At 36.6% G+C, this 20,155-nt stretch overlaps 1 protein-coding gene across 2 annotated transcripts in view; it reads right to left on the bottom strand.

Annotated features, from left to right (window-relative positions):
• Nucleotides 1-11,876: 11,876 nt before the first annotated feature.
• LOC126281879 (zinc finger protein 37-like) overlaps nt 11,877-20,155 on the bottom strand; it is a 77,433-nt gene continuing 69,154 nt past the window's right edge. For both annotated transcript variants that reach the window (XM_049981196.1, XM_049981186.1), the window contains exon 6: nt 11,877-18,631. In XM_049981196.1, the coding sequence (XP_049837153.1) occupies nt 17,750-18,631 (882 nt within the window). In that variant the 3' untranslated portion in view covers nt 11,877-17,749. The remainder of the gene's footprint in view (nt 18,632-20,155) is intronic.

The raw sequence follows: 20,155 nt of genomic DNA, 5'->3' as shown, positions 1-20,155 counted from the left end.
GCTACAAGGGTTTTCATTTGTATTCTGTTACACATAGGTGTAACCCACCACACCTAGAGTAGTTTTTCATAACCCTCCAAAGCTCCTCAGTATTCTTTTCAGACCCATGCTCCTTCTACTCCCATCTCCCAATCCTATGATTCCTACCTCTGTAACCGTCCACAATGTAAGACTTGCTCTCTGCACCCTCCTATTGCCCTGTAACTGGAAAAACGTATACTATCAAAGGGAAAGCCACCTATGGAATGACACATGTCATATACCAGCTGTTATATAAATACTATTCAGCCTTTTAGATTGGCATGACTATTAGCAAGCTTTTAGGATGAACAGACATAGGCAGAGGGAGTATCCTGCCAATCCGGAGCTTACTCTACAAAAGGACTGTTATGACCTCGGTAGGTCCTTCAGTGAAAGGTTCAAGGAACATTTTAATTTAACAAATTGCAAACCTGCATTAACCTCGCATCTATGGGAAGAGGGGCGTAAGTATCATAAGTCTTGCTGAAAATCTTATAATCATCCATCGGAAAGAAAAGGGCCAGGTTTTCAATCTACTGGAGGAAGTGGAAATTTTTAGATACAAAGAAGATAGTATACGGAACATGTTGAATAATCAGTTGGACTTAAAGCATAAGAATATTTTGACAAACTTTCATTGCTTGTACAGTCAACTACACTGTACGGGAGCAATCCAGCACTCTTACGCACACGTACATTGCGACACAGTGTCTATGTGATAATTATTGTTTTCCTGGGCAGTCAATGCTTCCTAGTGGCTGGAGAAAGCACGGCTTATTTTGCACGCAAGCTGCACCTTCCGTGTTTGCCTAGAGCTACATAACAAAGCAGTGCACCTATTTTTTTGTACTTACAGTCTTGCACCAATTCCACTGTTAACTGCATTATAAGCTATATATTGAAAATCAGTTTTAACCTTCAGCACTGTTTTCTTTTTCTTATGGATTCTTGCACATTAAATAAATGCCCAGTATATTGGTTCAGTATACCTGACAACATTACTGGACAATATTACATGGACTATCTTCTCAATTACCCTTCGTTCATTGAGGTTTTTTTTTTTTTAACATTGACAGTATTCTCAAAATGACAATACCCTAACTAAGAATGTTGGGTTCACCTAAGATGGGTTAATATAATAACAGTATAAGTCCTCAAATAACCTTTATATAATAGCACAAATTAGCAATATACTTTACAATTGTACCTCAATTCTTAAACACGTAGGTTACACCTGAAGATACAGCTGTAAGCTGTGATGCTAGTAATATGGTCAATTAAAACAAAGTTTTAGCAGCTGTCAGCACTGTTTTCAATCATCAAGAACTCGATGTTTCATCATCAGCGGAATGAAATTGAGGAAGGAAAAATAATTTCAGGGATACTTCAAGCGACTGTTATAGGACCACCGCTATTTCAGGGTGTATAAGCAGACAAAAACAGAAATTCTTGGATTTTTCCTGGATTCCCAGTTAAAAATATACCTTTCCTTGGGTGACAATACTCTACACCCCTGGTGAAAGTACATATTCTTCCATGTTAGTGACAATATATTTTCCCTTGGAGTCGTAAACCTCATCAATCCTTTGAATGGTGAAGGTTTTATACACAGGCATTGAACTTCCCAGCACTTTAGGAAATGAATCCCAGCAAAAAAACAATGCATTCTAGAAAGATCTTTAATGTGCGGCAACATTTACGCTGCTCATTTTCGTATAACGAAAGTATAAACATGAATTCCACTACATATAGCACGGTAGCTTCTGAAGCACTAAAATCAAGTTTGCGATGTGCTTTTGTCAGCCAGCCATAGCTCACATCACGTGATCTCCCCAGCCAATGACAGCAGATACTGAAAGAATAGGACACATGATGTAGTCAGCCAACAGCAACATCATTTTTAAGTAGTGTGAACTCACAAATAGGAAAAATTAATGGTTTAAATTAAGATATACACAGTGTAACTACAAGAAAAGCTAGGCTATTGCATAAATTATTGGTTGCCAAAAAAAATTTTCTGAGGGTGTGGCTAAGCAGGATTCTAAGGGCGCAACTTAAACCCCAGCGACTGAATATTTCTGACAAGCATGATTATGAAATTCACTGTTGCGCACCAAATGTTTCACGAGTTACCTAGCTGAATACATGTTATTTTCCATAGACAAGTCAATTACATGTGAAATGCCTCAATAACTCACTTTGCACTTTTTTAAGCATAATTATGCTTCTTGGTATCAGTATTGTATAATTTGTAATGTATGCAAGAATATGAAAAGTTAGCATTGAAGCTTGGTCTTTTTTTAGCATGTGTTATACCCTTTAAGATATATCAGCCACAAATTAATGGTGTTAATGGCTGGTCTTCTGGGTCTGAAACTTTTTTTAAGTGGCTGGTTCTTAGTGTTAAATTTTGAATGAGAGTCTAATGCTCTGCAATTTACCAAATTCATTGCACATTCTTGCAAGTAACATAATATCTCTTGCATGAAAGCAAATTTACTTTGAAAGTAAACCACCATTCACAATATCTTCCCACACCTGTCAAAAATGTAAACAGTTGTGATGTCACACTCACTGAAACGAGACCCATGAGTATTTCTCGTGGTCCCTGTGTAGAAAGCAGTTTGTTGTTACAAAGCATTGCATAGTCTTTGACACATTTTGCTGTCAGAAGACGTTTGTGTGTGCACTGTGTTGTTATTGTAAATGGTGCACACTTTGTAACAAAAGTTTTATTTTGTTGTTATTCTCTCATTTATGTTTCATTGCGGAAACATTATTCTGCGGTAGCGGGCTAAAGCAAAATTCTTACCAATCAAAAATACAAAAATTTAACTGAAAACTAAAACAATGAAAAATTTGAATTTAAAAAATTCTCAGGTTTTTCCCGGATGAAAGGATCCCCACATTTTTGAGGATGGAAAAATTTCCGGGCTTTGCCTGTTTTTCCCAGTTGTCCCAGAGTGTATACACCTCGTATTTACATTTCATATTAATGACCCAGGGGAGTAGTGTCGGAGGCCATGTGAGGCCATTTGCGAACAATGCAGTTGCAGTGGCTGAGTACTAGTGTGGTAACTGGCAGTTGACCCTGAATGTAAATAAATGTAACGAATTGCTGTATAACAACAATGGAAACTCCTGGACGGAATAATTTGTAAAATAAAGGAAAGGCAACTGCTCAGCTACAGCTGACTGATGTTGCAGCACACACAAACATGCGACATAAAACTATTTATGTTAGCTTTCGAGCTCTCTCTCTTTCTCTAGTAGAATTACACCACATCGATGCCCAAATGCACACGCTTGTAGCCACGTAAGAGGTGTGTCTGGACTTCCAGATCATTCATCTTCAGCAAGATGGAAGCCATTGTTTATTATCCCATGCTTCACTAAATTCCATGGCATTTTGCCTTGGGAAACAATATTATTAAAAAAAGATACGTATCTCAAACAATGTAAAAATATATAAAATTTAAGATGCTTTTGTAGCTTTTTAGTACCTGTGATATGATACCACACTTTCAAGGCTTTAACTATGATTTTATACACAGTTGCTAAGTCCATAAAGAAACATAAAGAAGAACACAAGTTCTGTCAAAAATATGGTCATGAAAGGGTTGAGATAGGTGTCAAGGCAGCATCTATAGCAAGAAAGATGTAGCAGACACTTTCAGATGTATTTGGCAGAATGCACTTCACAACTCAGCGGAATGATCCTAGCTAGTATCATTTTTTTTCTTAATGCAGGGAAGCAGTTAGTGGCATAGTAACTATTCTCCAGAGGTATGTGTTGAAACCACTGTTCTGGGCCACTCTGAATATTTAATTAAAAGTTAAGGCTCATTAAAGATGACATCGGTCTTTGGTTAGTAAGTGCCCACAGTACTGTTGAGTGTTTATGATGGACAAACCACCTACACAGCTGCCAAGCCCTTGGATGAAGCACCACATGAAACAGAAGAGGACTAGACAAGTCAGCCATGGCAGAACACTGCTCAGAGAAAGGTCACAGAATATTATTTGAGGAGCCAAGGAGTTTGGCCCAGGTGACTACATATTGGGATCGTACGACAAAAGAAGCTGCCTAGATTTGCGCATGGCCCTGTAATTTTAACACAGAACAAGGTACACACTTAGCAGGCTGTTAGGATGAGCTTCAGACACAGAATGGAAACAGAGGAAGACACTTGACACTTACATATCTGTTGCAATGGTGGTTTTGTGACTGCAGAGACAGTTACTACAGGTCTGAACAGGATCCTTCCTCCAACACACAAATTCTGCACATATAATTTGTTCACAACAACCTGACCAAATTTTTCACAGGGGTGTGGGGCACGAATGAAGTGAATCTACTGATACCCAACACATTGACAGCCAGAGGGTAGAGTGGCAGAGTGTGTGTGTGTGTGGGGGGGGTGTTTTCCCCGTGCAGTTCTGGCATTAGACATGGACTTACTGCTTCATCACAGCACTACAGTCATTTCATAACAGTTAAGGTGCACCCAGGTACAGTATTGTTACATCGATAATGTTGGCAGCAGGTGAACACAAACCACTCGTGGTCCGATGTCAATCAGACTTCAGCTGATCTGGAACTAGGGTATCCTCATTCAGGATGTTGTGAACAAGCTTTAGTTACTGCACATGATGATAGCATAGCTCATGCCATACATATAATTTTACTGAGAACTCAAACCTGTTATCACATGTTAAGCACAATTTGTTCTTAACATTGCACCTATTGAAGGAACAGGGTATAAAGGGCAAGAAAAAAAACTTTATTATTATACTGTTAATACCTGCAGCCATTCTTACTCATTCCGTAATTAAATGTTTTTTACAGCTTCAATATGAATAGCTGTTACTCATATTTTGAAACTGAATACTTAGATTTGTTTTTAAGCAAACAGGTTTCACCTCATATTTTAAGCATCTTCAGTCATCTAAACACAAATTACTGAGATACTTGTTTGGTTAACTATAACTTTTTTGATTTGAGATATGTAGCATTTCGCAGCAGCCCTTTGATGTTACCTTAATACTTACAATGTAGACTGAGAATTTAATTCTCTGTCTACTACATTTTACTTCTATGTAAGCATTTTGTTCTTAAATACAAGGACAAAAATGTTCAGATATAATTAATTTATTCTGCTCAATATTACATATATCGGAGATAAAGCTACAAAAGCAAATACAACTTTTCAGCTAATCACATTTATCATTCTTCAGTAGTTACATAAAAAATATAATCAAAACAAGTTTATAAAAAATATATGACTATTTTACATCATGAGACATACTGCCGTTATAGTTAAGAAAGAAAATGAACTGAGATCATATGAAGCACAAAGCTTACTTATTCTTAGCCTCATGAGATTCATAATGAACATAAAATAAATGGAAATCACACATTTGAAAACATACATTTATACCACAATGTGATTTTTCTGACTAGATGATTAATAAGTAATTACAAATGTGTAATACACAATTACTAAATAGACTGATTAAGAATACCAACTGGTAAACACTAAAAACAATAATTTTATTATATTACTCAGACCATCCCTGAGACTCCCCACATAGAATACACAGAGTAGTGACAGATTTGCCACTTGTGCTGGTAACTGTATTTTCTTATTCAAAAGATAATGTTTAAGTATGACACAGAAAGCTGATACATTATCAAAATTCTTCACCTCAATAGACAAGCACTACAAAATTTTGACATTTAGAATATACTTTTAAATGATAATTATGAAAGGTAAAGTCCGTTGGGCAGCTGGAATATTAACATTTAACTTGATAGTTACAGTCCTGAAATGACCACAGTCACTATATTTGGATTGCATAACTACATCTTGTACCTATTTTTTTTAGTGACTATATTATCAAATTGTCTGAAAGGAAATACATGAATGATAATCCATAATATAAGTGAAACGTTTAAGAATATACATTTTTAATTCAAGACTGCAACTATCTTGTGAAAGAAATACCAATTACTCAACAACATAAACTGGAATGCATTCACTTCTGTATACTTTTTCAGTTCCTTTGAAATAATAAAATACAGTCATGCTAGGCTATTAGAGTAGCATAATTTATCTCTTAGATAGAAATATTTATTTTTCTTTGGCACTGATCACAAGCAACCACATTATGTTTATTAAATTAATACCAATATATGAACTGTGATTATACTTTCACAGACAGCAGTGCATATATTGTTGTATCAAAAAAATAAAAGAAACTGGTTACATAAGCATATTGTGTGAATATTTACATGCCACATGTTCAAAAGCAATTTTATACATTTCACATTTGTGGCACCAATGCAGTGCTAAAATAGTTACTTCTCTCTGTACCTTCTACATAATATGATGAGAAAAACTACATTTACACAGTCTTTGGTACCTATGTTCCCCTTACTCATATCCTTTGGTCCTATGAAGGTAGTGTATAACCAGGAATCTGTGAAAATACGAAAAAGGCGACTGCTCAACTAAAGCAGATTGATGTGTGGAACACAAAAGCACATAACAAAAAACAGCAGTCACACTAGCTGGGATTGTCCAATTGGTTGTGAATGTGAATGTGTTTACTATTACCAGTAAACTATCTAGTGGCCAAAAGCTAGTGTGAATGCTGCTTTCTGTTATATATGTCTGTGCTCCACATATCAGTCTGCTAAAGGTGGGTGGTTACCTTTATCTTATTTTACATGCTGCTCCATACAAAGCACAGAAACTTTTACTCTGAGATTTCAGTTGTTAGTAATTGATGTTTAAGGATCAAATACCTGACACTGGTGTGCCTTCTTAAATTTACTACATATTATATGTCTACAAACAAGGGAGGAACATTAGGATTTAACATCACATTGACGGTGGGGTCACAAGAGATGGAGCACAAACTCAGATTGTGGAAGATGGGATAGGAAATCAGCTGTGCTGTTTCAAAAGAACATTCCTGGCATTTGCCTTTTAGGGAAATCACAGAAAACCTAAATGTGATCAATGTCTACAAGAGATCTCATCTCACATTCTACATTCCACAGGTTATAAACATCCGATATCCAGTAATACTGACTAATGGCTTGGAAGGAACTACAGTGGAGGGTTAAAAAAGCCTCTTTCAAAACTGCAGCAACATAGAGGAAATACATAACTCATTGAAGAAAGCTTTCACCTAAAATTGTCCGTCAACAGCGTACTAATACCAAAGAAAGATATCACACATAACAAATATCACACAGGATCTTGCAAAAATCTGATGCTGGTATGAAATACAAACAACGAGTTGTAATCAAGCTGCAATATGGGTCTACTTTTACTCTGAAATGGCAGCTAGAGGTCATCATGAAATGAAGTTCAACTTTGTTGTACAATGTGGGACATATTCATGAGAATAATCGAAAAGTACGTTATGTAAAGGTGATATATATGCAGCTTCGGAAGAAAAGGATTCAAGTATACAGTGAAAAACTGGAAAATAAATGTCTTGTGTATACATCAGAAGCACAATAACTCATAGTAAGTACTGTTTCTTGTTAACATACCTCACATATTCCACTCTTCTTTCTCAAATCTCTCTTCCTTTACATATATGCTCTAGCACACATTTTATAATGACAATTTCTTGTTCTTGTGGCAGTATTTATCTTTTCAACCCCATGAATTCAATTTATTCCTTTTTAATAACATTTACTTGTTTTTTATGATTTATCATAATTTTTAATTTTCCACTTTGGTTTTGAATAACTGCCCTCAATTTCTGTAACATGTATTCCCTATTTTCATCCCCACTGCACAACCTTTCAATTTTAGTTTATATTGTCATTACAGGAAACACAATTACTACCATCATCCCCGTCTCCTTACCAATTTAATACGTTTCTCCACCTGTCAGTTGAAATTAATCTTTTTGTTACACTTCATTTGCATTATTTCTCATTGAATAATAACCTTCAAACACAGTTTTCTGAGCATAGTGATTGACAAACAAACAGTTTGGAAGACAGGTGTAATCAATGCCATTCTTCTCTTGATATTTCAACTGTTAATCATCCAGCCAGCCATCCGTTGAGTCGAAAGGCTGACTCGGCAACAGGTGTCTTCAGAAAACATTTCTTTTTTCCTGTATACTTTCTCTTTTCTTCAAGAGGTTATGAAATGCATGAACCAAGGACGGTTATGTGGACTGTCAATAGTCCATACAAAATTTTGTGCCTCTGCTGCTTATGGACTGTGTGGTATTATGCAGCTAAACACCTGTGATTTTAACTGCACTTTTTATTAAATAACAAATTTTGTAAACAACTGTCAGTGTGTCACCATAAGGCAATGTATGGATGCAATTTTAAAACTAATTTATTCTGAAGGTATGTCAATGACACTAGGGTAGTGAGATTCACTGCAAAGACAAACTATATTAATTATTGGATCGGCTCAGTGGCAGTTGCTGGAGAGTCACTGTAGCAATAGGATTAACACTAATGTGCACTCACATCTAACTTGACAAGACAGTCTTCTCTTCTAAAAAAGCAAAATCCTGTCATGTTTCTTAGGACAAAACCGATACATGAAAGTTTTTCCAGAAATCCAGAAATAGAGCTGATAGATGGGGAATTTAGTGACAGTGGACTCCATTCACATTGGACAAGCCACTCACTGTTCATTGAGGGCAAGACTAAGAAGTAAGGACAGATTACAACATCTCTGAGAAGAAGAAAATGAATCAGGCAAACACACAACACACCACACCACAAGTTTCTCTGTCTGCCAATACTGGAATCATCACTGCCCAGCTGTGAGCCACCTCTGTACTCTGCATCAAAGTCATGGATGATGCACCTCATCAGGAAACGGAAGTAGCAAGAGTTCCAGAACCAAAGCCAAAGCAAGAAATGTGCCAGCTACTGTGAGGCAAATAGCGTGTCTCACAACTCCAGCACCCCATGCTCCATCGGACGCAGAGACCTCCCACCTCCACCTCAGAGTAACTTCAGGCTTGGCAGAAGTAGCTCAATTATTACAGCAGAAGTAGCTCAATTATTACACAAAAGTAATGCAGTATAAAAGAAGCCAGATCACAAGCCAGCAGGAAACCTCAATACTAAACAAGATCAATGGCTCTGGCATTACAAAACCTGACACGAGAAGAAACTCAAAAGATGTACTGGTATGGACAAAAGTGATAAATGTAGCACCAAGCATATCAGACTTTACTGTGCACAGAAACTGCACCACAAAACTTAGAAGCATCAAGCCTGACATAAAAGTGTGACACCACAACAGAAGGAAGCTGCAGCCCTAAGGAATTTTGCACTCTGAAACACTGAATACAAATTTTGGCATTCTGGCCCACCTATATTTGGTCAACATATTTCCAAATACATACATAACATTCAAGTGTTGTTAATGATCAACGACCAACAAACTCCTTCCCTAAAACTTCTTTATCTACAAGAGATTGCACAACGTCGAGCTTCCCCACATGCCACCATCACACCCAGCACACTGCACAAGATGTTTCAGTTATGGGTGTACAATATATAACTGGCACAACCGTCAAAATGTGTAAGGTGCACAAGGGAATCACTACACTAGCAAGTGTGACATGAATAAAGAAAAAGTTAAATGCACAAACTGTGAGGGAGAGAACCATCCCATCTGCATTGACCCTTGGAACAACCAAACATGTCAATAAACTGATGCCCACCAAACCAACAGTCGCACCAGATAGGCACTACACCAAACTTGAAGACCTACTCAGGGCAGTCACTACCATCGGTCCAATAAGTAAATTACCAGGTAGACAACCAATCGAAGAAAATGTCAGAAATACCCAAAAATCCAAAGAAGCAAACAAAACAAAAAAACTGCCCCAAACCTTGCCATATCATAACAAAATCAAACTAACATCCCATAATTAGCCACAGCACATGAAAAATGAAACATGACAAGCAGAAAGATCAATTCAGGCACTCCCAACAATGAAATCATTCACTTCACCATGGAGATTGAAAATAACACATAACAATCATTATTCAATGACTTGACTGAGCCTAACACTGAAAGCACCCTGGAAGATACAATTCACTGCAGGCCAACTCACATGGATGTGTATCAGTAGCCCAAGATTGGTGTTCTGAAGGCACCTTTCTACAAGGCAAATGCTGTTACCAAGAATAACCATCTCCACAATGAACGCTAACACTTTGCACTTAATGGCTATTACATAGTATCCATAAGGCTTAGTATTTGAATACAATGATGGAAATGCCACATCAAGAGCCTGAAGAGGAAGTGTTTACAGTAATGTCTTTCCTACCACACGTACACGGTGTTCCTCCCAAAGTACACAGGATCCTCAACAAACATAAAATGAACGTAATATTTCCACCAGCACTGAAGATAGCCACTCTAGATGGTTCTATATATAATGAGCAAAGATTTCACAATGCAGATGTCTTTAAGATTTCAAGTGACTGTTGTCTACAATGAGCTGACCAAACAAGACGAAACACCCAGGATGATGCATGGAATGTCAATATTACAGCTACCTGCTCTAGACTGTCATATTAGCAATAGCTCAACACCAAACAAAGCATTCTATGGATTACAATGGCGACCAATGTTCTGCATCCACTTCATCTTTCTAAGATTCAGTCATTAAATAAGCTATTGAAATCCATCTGCAAAGGGATTTACTTAATAGTGATGCAAGCTTCAATTTGTACAGATTATGAAATCTCATGTTTTTAACATGCACATCTCAAAGACACAGTACTGTGGTCCCATCGATGCTGTGTAAGCATGTAAACAGTTGGTGATCCATAGATACCATAGGTCCCTTGTACAGAGCACGGAGGCAGGTTGTTTCCCAGAGAGTTACTTTCTTCCAGTTGTTTATGTACATATAAATGGGGGCAGGTGGACACAAAATTTGTATTGTCATCCCTCTTTTGAGTCAAGAGACGGCTAGATATGTTCCAATGAAAATAACATGAAGAGAAAAGAACTGGTTTTGACTACATTCCCAAAACCCCATAGACCAGCATCTGTGTGGCTTTCCCTTTTCAGTATTTCCTCCTCTCTGATATTTAAAAATCATCTTCAAGCTTTCACTAAAAAAATAGTAACTGCTTCAGATTCAAAATAGGTTACTACCATCCATAATCCAGTGCAATTCAACAAAAAATAACATTTAGCTATATTATTAAAATTAAATATATTCAAAAACAAAGATTCCAAGACTTACCAAGCGGGAAAGCGCCGGCAGACAGGCACAATGAACAAAACACACAAACACACACACACAATTACTAGCTTTCGCAACCGATGGTTGCTTCTTCAGGAAGGAGAGGGAAAGACAAAAGGATGTGGGTTTTAAGGGAGAGGGTTAGGAGTCATTCCAATTCCGGGAGCGGAAAGACTTCCCTTAGGGGGAAAAAAAGGACAGGTGTACACTCGCACACACACACACACACACACACACACACACACACACACACACACATATCCATCCGCACATACACAGACACAAGCAGACACAGCTTGTGTCTGTGTATGTGCGGATGGATGTGTGTGTGTGTGTGTGTGTATGTGTGTGTGTGTATGTGTGTGCGCGCGAGTGTACACCTGTCCTTTTTTTCCCCCTAAGGGAAGTCTTTCCACTCCCGGAATTGGAATGACTCCTAACCCTCTCCCTTAAAACCCACATCCTTTTGTCTTTCCCTCTCCTTCCTGAAGAAGCAACCATCGGTTGCGAAAGCTAGTAATTGTGTGTGTGTGTGTTTGTATGTTTTGTTCATTGTGCCTGTCTGCCGGCACTTTCCCACTTGGTAAGTCTTGGAATCTTTGTTTTTGAATATATTTTTCCCATGTGGAAGTTTCTTTCTATTTTATTTACATCATTATTAAAATTAAAGATTCACTTAATAAACTTTGTATAAAATATCAGGCAATGATAGAAGAAGACTAGATTTTTTATTTCATTAGAAGACTAGACATGATTCAGACAATCTGTGAACTCTGAATGACCACACAGAGTGTTTTGTTTTTCTTCATTGCATATAACTACATTCAGAAAACATAATTCTTCAAATGATAATGATTTTTAACAACATTTCAAGTTACAATTTACATGTTTTATATTATATGCATCATTATTTACAATAATATATGGCAAAGATTGCATTACTCTATTGAATATATCATTCAACATAACCCTTTCAAAATTTGAACAGAGGCAACCCTGTTATCTTTTATTCCCATGAAAAGACACACAAAAGTGTTATCAAGAATTTGTGTATTATTTGGATGAAGTTAAGTCAAAATAGTCTGGAAACTATTCATGTCGTAACTAGATAAATTCAAATCATTTAAAAAAAGTTTAAGTCACTCAACAACCATTGAAGATGAGTCATACAGAGAAAGCCTTGGTTGGTTATTAGCTGATTCTATCAGAACAATAGCTTTTGCAACAACGTTCTTTCACACAAAGTATTCTCAGTAGTATGCAAGGCTAATGTTTAAAACAGAAATAAGACCTATAAGTTTTCTCTCCCATTATCATCATTATAAACATGTGACTATCATGACTGCTATTATGGTCTCCTTTTACAACCAATAGTTAACTTCTACACAGTCTTGTTGTCAGCACAGAAGTGGTACTTCTTTCAGAAAAGAATGTGGTGAGAGATAGAGAGGAAAGGAAATTTTCAGATTTTTAGATGTTTCGATTAACTATAAACCATGTGGGTGGTTTGGGACTCTGCATACTGCAACCTGAAGCATACATTCTTCAACAACAGTGCTCAAAGTTTTCACTATGTTTGCTTTAAAATGCTCTCATATAATGAACTAACACAGTTTCCAATAAGGATCATACAGATTCTGAAATAAGACATCTGAGATGATGTTTCAAAAGAATGGATCAGATAAGAATCATATTAAGTTATCAATCTCTGATAAACATGACTATGAAGCTAGTCCACCAACATAAAATGATCTGGAAACAATGCTACTTCTTTCTCAGAGTCGTGGTCAGTAAAACAAACAGAGTCCTTGGCAGGAATGAAGTCTCCTCAATTTTATGCATGCCAAAGAAATTCAACCAGAAATAAATTGGTTGCAGTAAGTATGCACATTATACATGCTCAAGCCAGTCAAAATCATTGTTCAATGGCAAAAACAAGAAGTACACCACATCAAACTGAGCAGAAAATGTACTAAGCAAATTAAACGACAGAATAAACAGTTAATTTTCATGGGTAGTAGTTACATTCAAAATGCACAAAATATTGGAACACTAATAATAAAATAAATGTATTAGTTTATGACCAAGTATATCTATGGTAAATAATGTTTCTTATAAGACAACAATGAGAGATTACATGTGACCTGTGGTGGATCAGATAATGTCACATACAACTAATGTCTGCATGCTGTTAATGGCCTACAAGAAATTGTAAGGCAGTTGAAATTCATAAAGGTAGTTGTTATTGACATTCTATATTGGCTTTATTGAATTCACACTCACGTGTTAACAAGACAGTAGGAAAAACAAATGCACATCATGCTGAAACCTGCCACAGTTTAGTAAATATTCACTAGGTTGAAGTAAACAATTTTAATGGGAAACTTAGCAAAAATCATAGAATTTACAGTAACTCAAGCAGAAAAAGCCACTTCTAATTTAATAGGCAGTTAATGAGCAGTATCACAAAAATACACCCACATACTGTATTTCACTGGACATCATACCTTTGCCAGTCTTAAAAGACTAATTCTACATGATTACAAACTAACAATGTCATAGAGCAAAACTGAGAAGGAAAGAGGCAGTGATACTGGACAACTTCTGAGAACCGTGATCTCTTTTTGGAGCAGCTAGGCTACCCTCTACTACAACTGTTTAAGCTTCGTTGTTCTTGGGGACCTTTTCCATCAGCTGTTAATGATAAGGTAGGCTTGGAAAATCTGCTGTACACTAACAGCCCTCTTACTGTACTCAATTTCCACATGCAAATAACTCCAAATCCAAAGCACCTTAATCAAAAACTTCTTCACAGACCAGAGTAAGGCAGACAGTATCAATGTTAGTAAAATTCCAAATAGTCTCTCTAAACTATCTGACCTTTATGGGTGGTGGGTTACTATCAACAGTATGAATATTTGCCAGAATAACCTGAGTGCTGACTGCAGTAGCCACCAGAAAGATCGCGGGAGGCGCACATCGGCGCGATTCGTCACGGACGGTAGTTGCCGCAAGTAGAGTTCCGTCCACCAGAGGGCACGCAAGAATTTGGTCGCGACCTCTGCCAGCGGAACAACAACAACAACTCAGGCAGCATGGGCTGTGCCAAGTCAGTTCACATCGGGCAGGCCTAGGAGACAGTTCCCGGTCTACACTATGTGAGGTGCAACGGAAAACGTGAACCGTGTTACTACACTGACGTCATGTCCACATGAAACAGCCAAGTCCTAGAAAAAGCCAAGTAATAAGCATAATAGCAATTGGAAAGAGGAACATCTCCATGTGGTTGGCAATAGAAGCATGGTATCAAACAGTCAGGCCAAGATAGCACCAAGACACCAGGTCACTCAAGCCTATGCATAATAGAAATGCAGTCAAGGTTTTTAACAGATGGAGTCTTGGCATTACTCAAACAGCAGGTGAATCAGAATTGTCTATTTGGATGAGAGAGACTTTACCACATAGAAACATTATCAAGACAGAATAATGCTGAAGAGAATAACGTTGAAGCCAGCATTCTGGCTAGTCAGAGAGTGTGGAAGGTGAGACACAAATGGAGAGGGTTTATAGAGGGGACTAGGGGTGCTGATAAAATATCGACATAGTGATGTTTTTTCTAAAATATATTTATATATATCAGTGATATTTTTTCTACACTATATTGATATCAAAATGGGAATATTGAGGGTCAATATTTTTATTTTATACTATATTTTTTTGCAATTTTTGGTAAATATTTGAACTTGTTCTTTTGAAAATGTAGTAAAACATAATTTTACTTTCACTGTGTAAAGCAGTCTTACTGCTAAGCTTTCAACAGGTCCAATTTTCTCTTTGACAGTGGGAAGGAAGTGCAGGTGGCACAAAGAAGAAGTCGGATGGCATTGGGGGAGGTTGAGGTGTGAATAGGATAACAAGATTTCTAATGTGAAGAAACAGCACATCAGATGCCTTAGAAAACAATTTTCAAGCAACTGGTATGCAATTTCTTCACATCAGCATTCTTCAAAAACAGTTGCTGAAAATGATGAACAAATATCAAAATGACAAGACTGGCCTTTGCGGTGGGTGGAGATGTGTGAGAGGAAAACTGACATAATCGGCACTCAGTGCTACCAAAAGTAACTGAAACTTTTAGCTTCACCACGCAGATTTAACGCTGCAACTGCTAGGTCGTTGACGTTTGCAGAAATGAAAAAAACAGGGAAGTCAACATAAAGTGTTATGGACAAATCCGATACGTGATGAAACTGAACGACAGACCACATTGGACACTCTTTTATTGTGCCACTTACATGAATAAGCATCATTTTCCTCTCAATTCTTGATCCAAGGCGAATAAGCAGGCTGCTAGCTTGTTGATGCAAGGGTTATCTAATAATAAATCAGTACTTACATGTACAGCTCCTATACTGACAATATATTTACAACATGTTGCCAATACTTTTATAGGCCATTAGGACAATATTTTTTCCATCAACATATCAATACTTTTTTTCGATATATCAAGGGCCGATAATGATGTTTTTAAAATTTGATACATCTGATTCCCAATATTTTTAAAAACATCAACAGTCCTAGTGGAGCCACCATCACATCAATGATGGGCAATGACAGGGCTGAGAAGCAGCCTTCATAGTGAAAAAGAGTTCCCTTCTTCTTCCACACAATGTCTGGGCACTGCCAAGACTGGAAAGAGTAGTATTACTTCAATCACAGTCAATTAAGATGAGGGTAGCCTTCAACCTCATGTCAAAGCTATGGGAGACAGGCTCTTAGTGGAAAATGGGCCAAAACTTGAGGGCTGAATGCTCCAAGTCAGTCAAAAGTCAGCAGTTAGACAGTCAGGATGCACTTGAAAGTTAAGTAGACTTAGTGTTCAGACCTGGTAGCAGTCAGTTGATGGGGACTTAGAGAATTCAGCAGTTTGACTCTGTCTGTTATAGAAACCACTGGCAGACGTAGAACAAACTTTGAAGTAAAGCAATTCTTCCACTGGGCTTTATTCTCAAAGTCACTTGCAAAACCTCACCTATTCATACTAAAGATTATCACATCTAGCCTCCTCAAATTTTTCTCTTCTTGTGGTGAAATTGCTGAATCCCTTATTACAAACTGTATTATTCAGTCCCAGACTATACCAATGTTTAGGATGTGTCACTTTTGGAAGGTAGTTGAAGTGATACATAGTGAAATTTTTCGGGTCCTTATAAAGTGCCTCCCAAGGTGTGGACTGGAAATACATCTACAGCAAAAGATATGTTAACTCCAAAAATGATTTGTTCAGAAATTGTAACAATATTAGAAGACACATTTTTAAAAAGAATATGGGTAAATTAATTGAAGGGGTCTATGAAAAACCCCTGGAGCAACATGGAGATAATGATACCAAAATAGGAAGACCTGTGTACCATATCAATAATATCAGGCATCTTTCTGCCCTGTTAAATAACTGCAAAAATACTGCAATTAGAAAACTCAAATTTTGGTTTCAAAAGCAATTTGCTTTGCAATAAAATCTAATTAGTCTGAGATATATAAGGTTATGAGATAGGATCTAATCCTACAAATAAAACAGATTTTGATAACTGTCCAGTAAGCAACCAAATCCTTTCCAAAAGATAATTTTATTCCCCAAATTGAAAAATGAGGTAAAATAACCTAATTAAATATGGCATCATTACACAAAGGGTAAGGTTGGTCTGTACTACAATCTGAAGACTTTGGTGCAAAAGGAGTAGCCTGGAATACAACAGCACTAAAAATTTCAACACACAGTCCATTAACAGTAATTTCCTGAAGTTCAGAGAAACACAATGAGTTTTTATATCTGAACTGTAGTGGTGATACTTAAGTAGTATTGCTCTAACAAAGACTGGTGTAATTTCTGGTAGCACCAAAACTGTTATTCCTTATCATAACTGTGACATCACTACAGCGTATGTCAGCTGTTATGAAATGAATACTGATGATAAAAGGAAACTGCAATAGGAGGCATGCCAATCAGTTGTTGATAACAACAGGCACAGTAAGCTAGGGTTTTCGCTCAAATTTGACATGGCAAAAATACTGAGGCACTGGGATTATTATTTGCTTAAAAATTGATTCTATCCAGACTTTTTACATACTTCTGTTGTTTACAAGGTTTAATATTAAAATTTTTAAACATGTTTCAAAATAACAGGCTTGCCTCCCAATACAAATTTCTGAAACAGGACACAAATGAAAACATTCCCTGTCATTTTCAACATTTTCATTAATATCCCTGTTGTGACTAGAAAACAAAATATGTAATCACTTATTTTGACTACGTAGGTGGTTAAATTACATAATTTAAAAACGGGAAATATAAAATAATGGAATGTAACTAGGCAAATATATAAACACTTTATCAAAAATTCAATATAAGTATGACTAGATAATATTAGGAATGTTGGATAAATTTTTGGTACATTTACATAACAATGGTTCCTAAATTATTGAGCATTTGAATAACTGAATCTTTTTCAGCATCACTGTCATGAGGAAAAAGCAAGTGGTCAGATTTGGTTGCTAAATTAGAACCAAATGTATCACTAAGATCAGAATCAGTTGCACTGGGTGCAAGGGAAATTTCAATTATATTCATATTCTCCTCTGGGTCTGCAGCAAATTCATCCGAGTTGTCTCCCATGATGTTCATGTCAATGTCGTTTGGCTGCTCATTATTTTCACTGGCCAGGAAAGCTTCAAGAAGATTATCTGATTCCTCAATGGCTTCTTGCAGAATATTATTTTCATCCACTAAATTTGCTGTATTTTCTTGTAAAATGTCATCATTTAAAACATCATTCTTAGAAACCAGAAATGCATCAAGGTCATTGGAATCATCATCTACTTCCTGAAAACTTGGAACCTCATTGTTTGAAGTCCCTTGTTGAAGGACAATACCATCATTCAGACTTTCAGCTGCATGAAGAGTGACAGTATCATTTAGAACCATTTCACAGTCAGCCAGCTCTCTGGTCTCAGACACAAAAAAGGTTTCTTGAATTTCATTTCCAATACTGTCTGATGTTAAAAAAGTGAAATACTCTACATCTTCTGAATTGCTGCGCTCATCAGTTTTACCATCAGATAAAGCCTCTGCTACTTCTGAAGATTCTAAAAATGACCTTAAGCTTGTATAAGTTTTACCTTTCCCTTCCTCACTGCTTATTACTAAATCAGTTTTCCTACTACTGGGTCTTTTCGTTCCCTGCAATTCTGGACTGGGTACCAGCCCTGGTTTTTGATGTCGATCCATGTGTCGTTTTCGATTACTCCAATCAGCAAATCGTTTCCCACAAATTCCACACTGCAATTATAAAAAAAATGTTAAAATGGAATTTCTTGAGAAATAAAATAAAAAGAAATAAAGGAAAAGGATGAGAAAATGTTAATAGTCTTACAATCAAAAACATTTTTCGCAGAACTACTAGCAGGAAAAAATGAAAAATACATAGAATGCAAAAATTACAATTACATGTGACAGAATTGATAAGGAGCAGAGAAATGAAATAAGATTATAAATACAGGGTGAAGGCTGACCAGATTCAGTAGAGGACAAACTGAACTACGACTGGTCAAATCCTTAAATCCTCCTTTTTCCTTGCAGTCTGCTCAGCTAAAAACTATTGTCACTGTGCTTTTACTGCATTACTGGTCTTTAGGGCAATGTCTTTGCTAAGATTATCTAACAACAATTAAACCTTATTATAAGTCTCACAGTAAACTCATCAGGGTCAAAATTTGCATTCCACTGTCTGAACAGAACCACAATTTGTAGAACAGGTCCAGTATATAGGTACATGCTAACATTATGCTGTATTAAAGACAAGAATATTTGTAATCCGTGGAAACTACTGTTACAAGTTGATCTGTAGTTTACTTTTAATATTACATTCAAATATGCAGGTAAATAAACAATATGAGTTCTGATTTGCCATGTTATTTCTGGGCAGCAACAGACTGAGTGTGAAAATATCACAAAAGGAAATAAGAAAGATTCTGGTCATGGAAGGTCCTTGGCGAAATATAAACAACAGATGGGTTAAAGGCAGGTGCGTACAGACTTTCTAATACTGCAGGATATAAACCTCTTACTATGACTATGTAAAGGCAGCAAACATATATTTCACATCACTCGGTGCATTTAATGAATATAATTACAGCAATGTATTTTTACACAAACATCATTTACACAATTTAATTTGAAACAAGACACTCCATTGATTTCACAACTACCTTTATGTTTGGCTCAATTTTTGTGACAGACAAGCTCAAAATTGACTGTAAATTGTGATTCACCATGCAGTTCCTATTTTTTTGATTTCTTAATGTTCCTTATGAAAAATTTCATTCCCATATATACATTGATCCAAAGAGGCTGGCACATTTTAAGGCATTATCTACCAATACTTATAACATTGTTCTCATTGACATAACAATAGAAATTCAGCAGATTTGCTTAATTGAATTTAATTTGGACTATCCAATCATTTTGGAGAGGGAATGACAGATGAGTAAAAAAATAAATTACAAGAATGAAAGGTGAGAGACGGCTGCCATCAGATTACTGGCAGGCCACATGCAGCCAACGGTCTGGTCATCCATAAGTAAATATAACAGCTCACCGTATAGCTGAAATGCTGAGTAATTGACAGGCACATACACAAGTCTGAAAATATTGCAATGCTTTTTAACAATGACCTTATTCAGAGATAACAAGTACACTGTACACATATTCATATGTACACCTGCACAGCTCAACTGTCCTGATTGATTACTTGTACCAACACAGTAGCTAGACCTATGGAAAGAGACTGTATTGGGAAGAGTG

Source organism: Schistocerca gregaria, chromosome 1 (assembly GCF_023897955.1).
Source record: "Schistocerca gregaria isolate iqSchGreg1 chromosome 1, iqSchGreg1.2, whole genome shotgun sequence".
NCBI lineage: Eukaryota > Metazoa > Arthropoda > Insecta > Orthoptera > Acrididae > Schistocerca > Schistocerca gregaria.
The sequence above is the reverse complement of the archived record's forward strand: the minus strand, read 5'-3'. Positions and strand labels throughout refer to the sequence as shown.